The 10,490-nt window shown below is 44.5% G+C and overlaps 1 protein-coding gene across 1 annotated transcript; it reads left to right on the top strand.

Annotated features, from left to right (window-relative positions):
* Positions 1–1,414: 1,414 nt before the first annotated feature.
* Ccr8 (C-C motif chemokine receptor 8) lies at positions 1,415–2,620 on the top strand. The gene has a single exon (XM_075967682.1). It carries the CDS (start codon positions 1,420–1,422, stop codon positions 2,506–2,508), a length of 1,089 nt encoding a protein of 362 aa, XP_075823797.1. The 5' UTR covers positions 1,415–1,419; the 3' UTR covers positions 2,509–2,620.
* Positions 2,621–10,490: the final 7,870 nt, after the last annotated feature.

The following is a 10,490-nucleotide window of genomic DNA, read 5'->3' as shown; positions in this document are numbered from 1 at the left end:
CGTCACACCATCTTGTATGTCTCCCAGTGAAGTTTCAGAATTTGTGTGTGTGGGGGGGGAGTGTTGAGAATGGTGTTGTGCACACCAAGCATGCGTTCTACCAGTGAGCAGCACCCTCAGGCCCCGTAAGTTTTTATTCTCTATTATTTCATTTTTTGTGTGTACATATGCATGCATGTATGTCTGTACAGGTCAGGGGTCAACCTTGGTGCCAGCCTTCAGGTGTTCTCTGCTGTGTTTCTTGAGACAGAGTCTCTCAGCTTCGTGCTCACCAAGCAGGCCGGGTTGGCCGGAGCCCCAGAGAGCTGCCTGTCTCTGCCTCCAGCACAGGTTTGCAGGAACACGCCACCGCACGTGAGTTTTGGGGCTTGAATTGAGGTCTTCATCCTTGCTCGACAAGCATCTTACTGAGCTATCTCTTCCTAGGCTCTAGTTTTTGATATGACTGGATGATATATAGTCTTTCTGATATGACTGGATGACATATAGCCTTTTTGATATGAGGGGATGATATAGCATTTCTAATATGACTGGATGATAAAGCCTTTATCAGGTTTACTTTCTGGAAAACCTGATGCTTTTCATTTTTAGTGTAGTTGGGATCATTTTTTCTATTGCATTTTAAATTTTTTCTGGGGGTTATGGAAGCAATGAAAGAATATCATGAATTCATGAATATCATGGGATATATCTAAAGCAAAATATGAAACATCATTTATGTTACTTGTGAATTAATACATAAATATTATATATTGCATATACCTAGGTATTTTGCTTGTTTGAGAAAGGGTTCCTCTGTGTAGCCCTGGTTGTCCTGGAACTCTGTAGACCAGGCTAGCCTTGAACACAGAGATCCACCTGCTTCTGCCTCCTAAATGCTGGGATTCTAGACATGTACCACCATATCCTACCTGTATATTGTTTATGGATACATAAAATGAAAGAGAAGCTAGGCATAGTGGCATACGCCTTCAATCCCAACCCTTGGGAAGCAGAGGCAGGTGGATCTTTGTGAGTTTGAGGCCAGCCTGGTCTACATCGTAAGTTCTAGGGCAGCCAGTGCTACATAATGAGATTCTATCTCAAAAATATAAAAATTAATTAAAATAAGGAGGGAGGGAGGGAGGGAGAAAGTGGAAGGGAAAGAGGAGCCACACAAGGTGGTACATGGTACAGATCTATATCAGCACCAGGGGCCTGAGGCCAGCCTGGGCTAAGTAGTAGGTTCCCAAACCACCTACCCTGTATAAAGGAAGCAAAACCTGGGGAGAATACACCACACCCTGGTGGTAGAGCACGTGTGCCCACTAACACCTGATATTGAGCCCCAAGGGGCGAGGGGAGGGGCTTAAGGGCTCCAGTGTGTCCATGCAATCCTCAGCATCTCTCATACTCCTCTTTGCCCAGTCTCCTGCCTCAATGGATTACACGCTGGAGCCCAATGTGACGACGACGGACTACTACCCTGACGACTTCGCCATGCCCTGTGACACGGAGCTCATCCTCAGGGGCAGAGGGTTGCCACTTGCCCTCTTCTACTGCATCTTGTTTGTACTGGGCCTTCTGGGAAACAGCCTGGTCATCCTGGTCCTTGTGGCCTACAAGAAGCTGAGGAGTATCACGGACATCTACCTCCTGAACCTGGCCGTTTCGGACCTGCTCTTTGTCTTCTCGTTCCCGTTCCAGACTCACTACCTGCTGGACCAGTGGGTGTTTGGGACTGCCATGTGTAAAGTGGTCTCCGGCTTTTACTATATGGGCTTTTTCAGCAGCATGTTCTTCATCACCCTCATGAGCGTGGACAGGTACCTGGCTATTGTCCACGCTGTCTATGCCCTCAAAGTGAGGACGGCCCGAGTGGGCACGGCCCTGAGCCTGGCGGTGTGGCTGACGGCCATCTTGGCCACCATTCCGCTGCTGGTGTTTTATCAAGTGGCCGCTGAGGATGGTATTCTACAGTGCTTCCCGTTTTACGACAACCAGTCTTTGAAGTGGAAGCTGTCTGCTCACTTTGAAGTGAACACCTTGGGCCTGCTGCTCCCCTTCACCATCCTTCTCTTCTGCTACATCAGGATTCTGCAGCAGTTGCGGAGCTGCCAGAACCACAACCGGACCAGGGCCATCAAGCTGGTGCTCACTGTAGTCATCGCGTCTTTGCTATTCTGGGTCCCCTTCAACGTGGTCCTCTTCCTCACGTCCCTGCACGACATGCATGTCTTTGATGGATGTGCCATGAGCCAGAAGCTGGCTCTGGCTACCCATGTCACGGAGGTCATCTCTTTCACACACTGCTGTGTGAACCCTGTCATCTATGCTTTCATAGGCGAGAAGTTCAAGAAATACCTCGCGAACGTGTTTCCAAAAGGTTGCAGCCACCTCTTCCTCTATCTAGGGAAACAGATGCCGGTGGGGGCGTGGGATGCGCACTCTTCCATAGGAAGACAGATGCCTGCGGGGGCGTGGGATACGCGCTCTTCTCACTCCTCCACCCTGGACTACATTTTGTAGGAGGGCGTGCACAGCTTGTGCCTCCGCCACTCTTCCTACTCCCAATCTGTCCCCCTCTCCCCGCTTCCCCTCCTCCCACTTCCCCTGGTTTACTGAGACAGAGTCGCACTTTGCAGCCCAGCCTGGCTTTGAACTCTCAATTCTTCTGTCTCCGCCTGCTAAATGCAAGCGCCATCCTATTTTGTTTGTTTTTTCGAGACAGGGTTTCTCTGTTCAACAGCGCAGCTGGAACTCGTTTTGTAGACCAGGCTGGCTTGGAACTCTCTGAGATCTGCCTGCCTCTGCCTCCTGAGTGCTGGGATTAAAGGTGTGTGCCACCACATCAGGCTAACACCATCTTTCTTTAAAAGAAATAAAATACTTTTTTTTCTTGAAAAAAAGAGACCTCATAGTTTTGGGATTTGTGTGTGTGTGTGTGTGTGTGTGTGTGTGTGTGTTGTGTTCATGAGAGACAATGTTTTATAATTTTTCTCATTCCCAATGATCTAACCAGGCTTGATTTCTTAAAATGCATTGAGAAATGTTCCTTTTAAAATCTATTCTCTGAAGTGGTTTGTGTAAAAAAAAAAAATGGCATTAGTTTCTCTTTGAAGGTTTGATGCAATTTATTAATAAACCCATCCAAGGTACTTCTGTACAAAGATTTGCATTTAATATACCACACAGAGACATTTAGTGATGTGGGATTCCCCTCTGTATTCTGTGAATATGTTTTATTGTCATTGGTTAATAAAGAAGCTGCTTTTGTCGATGGCTTTACAGAGTAAAGCCAGGTGGAAAATCCAAAGAGAGATGTAGAGTAGTAGGCGGAGTCAGGGAGAAGCCACATAGCCGGATGCCTGATGGAACCTTGCTGGCAGGCCACAACCATGTAGTGATACACAGATTAATAGCAATGGGTTAATTTAAAATATAAGACTTAGCCGGAAATATGCCTAAGCTATTGGCTAAGCGGTGCTGTAATTGATATAATTTCTGTGTGCTTACTTTGGATCTGGGTGGGCAGGAAGGAACAAGCAGCCTCTGCCTACAATTCAGCTTTTCTACCTGCTTTTGATTTGTAAGAAATTTTGCTGTTCTTTTTAAGTTCACAAATACAAGAACATGAAATCTGCACAATTAATTTTGTTGAACATCTTTTTTAGTATGAGGACGTCCCTTTCTGGTCCTGATACAGATGGTTTGTGGGTCTTATGGTATTCATCAGTAGTTTTATCTTTGCAGGTAACCAGCCTTGGCCATGCTGACTTCCTACTAACGTCTCTGCACATTGATTTTCATCTCATCTCTTTCCTTTGGGCTTTATTTATTATGGGCTCCCTGGAAACAAATCATCTATTATCTAAATATTCACTTAGTGGCACAGAGTTCTCTCTGAGCACTGTGTTTTTGGGGTGCATTTTATGCATTTTAAGTTTGATCCTAGGCAGGTCTGAGAAGCTGTCTTCCACCTCCATCTTAGCCACTGTTTTGTCGCTGTGAAGAGATACCATGCCAAGGCAACTTATAAAAGAAAGTGTTTTATTGGGAGTCACTTATAGTTTCGGAGGGTTGGTCCACGGCCATCATGGAGGGGGTAGGGTGGCAGGCAGGGAGGCACGGTGCTGGGGAGAGAGAACTGGGCATGGGGCATGGGGTTTTGAAACCTCAGTGACAAAACAAGGCCAACCTCCTAATCAGATCACCAACTGGGTTCTAAGCATGCAGTCATATGCGCCTTTGGGAGCCATTCTCATTTAAATCACAACATGCAGACAGAACACTGTATATATAATAAATAAATCTTTTTAAAAAACTTTAATTAAAAAAAGTTATTAACAGAGGACAAGAGTTGACACTCTCCTTGAACCACGTGTCTCAGGGATCGAACTCTGGCCCCTTTGCCTGTCGAGCTACCCTGACAGGCCAAATTCTCCGTGTTTATTTAGTTTGTGAGCCACGAGGAGAAGCACATCAGAGCACCCGACTTTAATTATGGCTTATTCACTTTTCATTTTATTTTTGCTGTATATTTTGAAGCTGTTGTTGACTGCTCTCCTTGAATTTTAATCAAATAGCTTTTGTTTGTTTGTTGTTTGTTTTTTAAGATAGGATTTCTTTGTGGCTTTGGAGCCTGTCCTGGAACTCACTCTAGAGTAGACCAGGCTGGCCTCAAATGCACAGAGATCTGCCTGCCTCTGTCTCCTGAGTGTTGGGATTAAAGGCTTAAAGGTGTTCACCACCTCTGCCTGGCAATAGCTTCTTTTGTTACCATGAAATCCTCTTTCTGACCAGTAACACTTCTTTTTGGGGGTGGTGAGTGTGAGAGAGGGTCTCTCTACATAGCCCAGGCTGGCCTAGAACTCACAGAGATTCACCTTCCTCTGCCTCCAGGGCACTGAGATTAAAGGCATTTGAGTTCAGTCGGGGATGCATAAGACAATGTCTCAGAAGTAAAAAAGGTTTAAGAAAAAATAAAACTAATTATTGTTATGACAAGAGGCTGCCAAGCTGGAATCTTAGAGTAGGATGTCACTGACGTCAGCTCTCACCGCATCGCCTGTACTGGCTAGCAAGGCCACCATTCTCTTCACACCGGCTCCTGGCTTCTCTGACGGGAACCCCAGCCCTGTGGGAAGGCACCGTGCTATGTCTGACAAGTCAGTAACTCTGCAGCTCGGGAAGGGGGGTGGGGGGATTTCCTGGACATTTTACCAGGCTGTAAGCTTCTAGCATTTCCCTGTCTGCCCCCACACAGATGCTTCTGGAGCGAGATTCACTTTGGTATCATGCCAAGCTTCCTGAAGGGACATGACCAAGAACCTGCCCTGGCCCTGCTGTGCCATGTACATCTTGCCTAAGATAAGCCCTGAGTTTCAGGAGGCCATCGTCAGATGACATGGGGCAAATGGAGACAGAGGGACCGTCTGTCCTGCCTGCCCACCCAGCTGCCTGATGTCTTTATGTAACCTGGAGGTTCCTTTTGCACAGAAAGAATAATTCTTATTAGTGTAATAAACTAAGCAGCAGATAGATCTTTTTTAGTTATAAACTTGACATAACTGATTTAACTGTTAGCTGCTTCTGATTCCTTACATGTTAACTGGAGCTGGAGAAGAACAAGCCGAGGGAGAGGAATTGGTTAGCATAAGTAGGCCGTGCTCTAGCGCCACCTGCTGTCCATGGACTAGCGGTACCACCAGCTGCCAACAGTAGCAAAGGATTGGAGTTAATTTCCTTCCGTGTGCACCTCTGTGCCCACATGCCATGTCATTTCTGGAGTGTCAGAGAGCTATGCTCAGCCACCCCTCCTCAACACACCGATTAAACGATACAAGCTATGGATCCGGAGCGATGGTTCAGTGGCTAGAACACGGACTGCTATTCAAGAAGGCCTGAGTTTGGCTCCCCGTGCCCGTGTCTGGCAGGTTGGTTTGGAGCTCATAACTGCCCATAAGTCCAGCCAGGGAACCGATGTCTGAGCACATACTCCACATACCCCAAACACAGCTTTTTTAAAACTGAAAAAAGTCATTGTGAAATGCGGAGGTTTATTCAATGTGGCCTCATTGGGAAGAGGAACAGCAAAGGGGTCCAGTGACCCCCAAGTCCATCTTCAGGGTCTGACCTGAGCCTGGGTTTAATAGACGGTATGTGGTTTGCAGAGCTAAACAGTCCTGGTCAGGGTGTGATCCCGCCCACATCACCGTCTGGGCTCCATCTCTCCTGTAAGGTGATCCAGCAGGCTGCAGAAATGTGTGCCATCTCTCCCCAGAGGCAAGCTCAAGTCTCTCTGGCTGGTATCCGGCTTCAGCCTTTCCCTTCCCCCAGCGTGAGATGCCTGGGGAAGCTTTAATTCTTTGGAGTTCATTGTCTCTAACATTTCATCGTCAATGGAGGGGCACACATTCTCTCCGACTAGAGCGGTTCTAGTTTGTCAAGAACTTGTCTGTCAAAGCTGAAGAGCTGTCCTAGCCTCATCAGAACATGTTACCTAAGAAATGCATGGAGGATGCTTTGGGAACATCTGGTAACTTACATCTGGACTGCGGGATTGCATACACATGAAGAAGCAAAGCAGTGCAAACATGCCCATCAGTGCCTGAGATGGAGCTGGCATCACCTGCCTGCCTGTTGGATAAGAGCCCCAGCTGTTTTGTTCATTGCCACATCCCAGAGCCCAGGTTTTGTTTATCTGCTCAGTGAATGAGTAAGAACCAAGGAGAACTGGGGCGGGAGAGGTGGTGACTCTGCAGGTAAGAGTGCTTACCACTCTTGCAGAGGACCCAGGTTCGATACCTAGCACTCGCCTGTCGGCTCACAATCACCTGTAACTCCACCTACAGGGGATCCGATGCATATGACACACATAAACACATGAAGATACAGAAGCATATACATAAAAAAGAATTAGAGGTGTTCAGCACCAAAGGACCTTTGATATGGGGCCAGGGGACACTGAAATGGATTGCTGGGACTAAGGAGTTTATTAGAAGAGTTATTAATGCCATGGAAAGACAGACAGACAGTATCATGGTGGGGGCTCAGTGGAGAGTTCAGGCCTCAGAACCAGAGCTAGACATCATGGCTGTGACTCTCCAGGGAGGAATCTGGGCACATGCAGAAGAAGTGAGGGTTCTTCTTATACCTTTCTGAGGATGGGGGAGGCTAGACAGCTGCTGTCTTAGGGTTTCTATTGCTGCGATGAAACACCATGACCGAAGCTACAGTGGGAGCAGAAACTAGGAGCAAATCCAGCCCTGGGAGCCAACCCAGATCTGGGACACTGGCAGACCAGGATTGAGCAACTGACCTGACTCAGAGTCTGCAATCTCCACTGGAACTGGAGTGGGACTGAACCAGCTACCTAAGACACAGAGAGAACAAGCTCCACCAGGAGCCGAAGCTAGGAGCAAACCCAGTCCCGGGACATGGGCGGATCAGGACTGAGCCAGCAACCAGATCCAGAGTCAGCAATCGCAACCTCAACAGGTCCAACCCCAAGCCAGGGACTTCTGCAGGAGGAGACCCAGACCAAGATTTACAGAAACAGATCAAGGACAGCAGCCTGGGCCAAAGTAGGCCTGAAACAGCAAACCCCAAGGGAGCAGACCAAAGCACAGGGCACCGAGCTACCTCCAGGAACAGGAAGAACCAACAGGGTAATTAGAACTGTGGCACTGACTGTACCATGAGGAACAACCGTCTGAGCTTTGGATTCACTGGCACCTAGAAGATTATTCAACAGAATCTCAGATAGCCCCAACCACACCTATTATAGGAAAAGATGAGTAGAAAAGGTAAGATCACATGCTATACCACAAAGAGCAACACAACACCAGTAAAACCTAAAGACACTACAACAGCAAGACCTGAACATCAAATATGGATGAACCAGAAGAAAATTATCTAAAAAATAATCTCAAGAGAATGTTTGAAATTCTTAAAGATGAAATGAAAAATTACCTTAAAGAAATGGAGGAAAGGGGGCTGGAGATATGGCTCAGTGGTTAAGAGCATTGCTTGCTCTTCCAAAGGTCCTGAGTTCAATTCCCGGCAACCACATGGTGGCTCACAACCATCTGTAATGAGGTTTGGTGCCCTCTTCTGGCCTGCAGATATACACAGGCAGAATATTGTATATATAACAAATAAATAAATAAATAAATAATAAAAAGAAATGGAGGAAAAAACAAACAAAAAATTGGAAGATATGAGCAAATCACTTAAAGAAAACCAAGAAAAAGAACTCAAACATATAAAAGAAACTATTCAGGACTTGAAAACTGAGATAGAAAAAATAAAGAAAACACAAGTTGAAGGAATTATAGAAACAGAAATCATGAGAAAAAGATCAGGAACCACAAATGCAAGCATGAACAACAGAATACAAGAAATAGAAGAGAGAATCTCAAGCGCTGAAGATACAATAGAGGAAATAGACTCATCAGTTAAAGAAAACATTAAATCTAACAAAAGCTTAACCCAAAATATCCATGAAATATAAGGACACTATAAAAAGGTCAAATCTTAGAATAATAGGTATAGAAGAAGGAGAAGAAGTTCAACTCAAAGGCACAGAAAATTTATTTAACAAAATCTTAGAAGAAAACTTTTCCTACCTAGAGAAAGATATGCCTATGAAGATACAAGAAGCTTACAGAACACCAAATAGACTAGATCCAAAAAAAGTCCTCTCTCCACATAATAACCAAAACACTAAACATAGAGAGTAAAGAAAGAATATTAAGAGCTGCAAAGAAAAAAGGCCAAGCAATATATAAAGGTAGACCTATCAGAATTACACCTGACTTCTCAGTGGAGACAATGAAAGCCAGAAGGTCATGGTCAAGCATTATGCCGACATTAAGAGACCACAGATGCCAGCCCAGACTATTATACCCAGCAAAACTGTCAATCACCATAGAAGAACAAAACAAGATATTAGATTTCACCAATACCTAGCCACAAACCTAGCCCTACACAAAATACTAGAAGGAAAACTCCAACAAAACACAGACAATTGATGATCTCATAACAGCAAATCTGAAAGAAGAAAAAATGTACAATTAACATCACCAAAGATGAAAACTAAATTAACAGGAGATAGCAACCACTGGTCATTAATATCCCTTAAGGTAAATGGCCTCAATTCACCTATAAAAAGGCACAGGCTAACAGATTGGATACGAAAACAGAATCCACCCTTCTTCTGCATACAAAAAATGCATCTCAACCTCAAAGACAGACATCGTCTCAGAATAAAAGGATGGGAAAAATATACCAATCAAATGGACCTAAGAAACAAGCGGGTGTAGCTATCTTAATATCTAACAAAATAGACTTCAAGCAAAAATCAGTCAAAAGAGACAAAGAAGGACATTTCATGTTAGTCACAGGAAAAATTCATCAAGAGGAAATTTCAATACTGAACATCTATGCCCCAAATACAAAGGCACCCTCATATGTCAAAGAAACACTTCTAAAGTTTACATAATATATTAAACCCCACACACTAAAAGTGGGAGACTTCAACACTCCTAATCACTGGACAGGTCAATCTAATCTAAGACTTGTATGACACGAACTTTAATAAATCTTTGAAGAAAGAAATTGAAAAAGACACCAGAAAGTGGAAAGACCTCCCATGCTATTGGGTAGGCAGAATTAACAGTAAAAATGGCAATCTTATCAAAAGCAATCTACAGATTCAACGCAATGCCCAGCAAAATCCCAGCAAAATTCTTCAAAGACCTCAAAAGAACGGTACTCAACTTCATTTGGAAAAGCAAAAAACCCAAGGATAGGGGCTGGAGATATGGCTCAGTGGTTAAGAGCACTGACTACTCTTCCAGAGGACCCGGGTTCACTTACCAGCACCTACATGGCAGCTCACAACTGTCTGAAGATCCAGTTGCAGGGGATCTGACACATTCACACCAATGCACATAAAATAAAGTTAAATAAACCTTAAAAAAAAAAACCAAGGATAGCCAAAACAATCCTGTGCAATAAAAGAACTTCTGGAGGCATCACAATCCCTGATTTCAAACACTACTACAGAACTACAGTACTGAAAACAGCCTGGTATTGGCATAAGAACAGACAGGAGGACTAATAGAACTGAATAGACAATCCGGATATCAATCCACACATCTTTGAACACCTGATCTTTGATAAATAAGCAAAAAATATCAAATGGAAAAACAGAAAGCATATTTAACAAGTGGTGCTGGCATAACTGGATAGCAACATGTAGAAAAATGAAAATGAACCCATATCTATCACCATGCACAAAATTCAAGTCCAAATGAATCAAAGCCACCCACACAAAACCTTATAGAAGAAAAAGTGGGAAATACACTTGAATGCATTGGCACAGGGAACCACTTCCTAAATATAACCCCAGCAGCACAGACACTGAGAGAAACAATTAATAAATGGGACCTACTGAAACTGAAAAGCTTCTGTGAAGCAAAGGGCACAGTCAACAATACAGCCTA

Source organism: Microtus pennsylvanicus, chromosome 3, assembly GCF_037038515.1.
Source record: "Microtus pennsylvanicus isolate mMicPen1 chromosome 3, mMicPen1.hap1, whole genome shotgun sequence".
NCBI classification, from domain to species: Eukaryota; Metazoa; Chordata; class Mammalia; order Rodentia; family Cricetidae; genus Microtus; species Microtus pennsylvanicus.
Note: the sequence above shows the minus strand (reverse complement) of the source record. Positions and strands in the feature narration are given on the sequence as shown.

Bases quoted from the DNA above. Each gene is read 5' to 3' on its own strand.
- Ccr8 (XM_075967682.1), top strand. From the start codon at position 1,420: ATGGATTACACGCTGGAGCCCAATGTGACGACGACGGACTACTACCCT.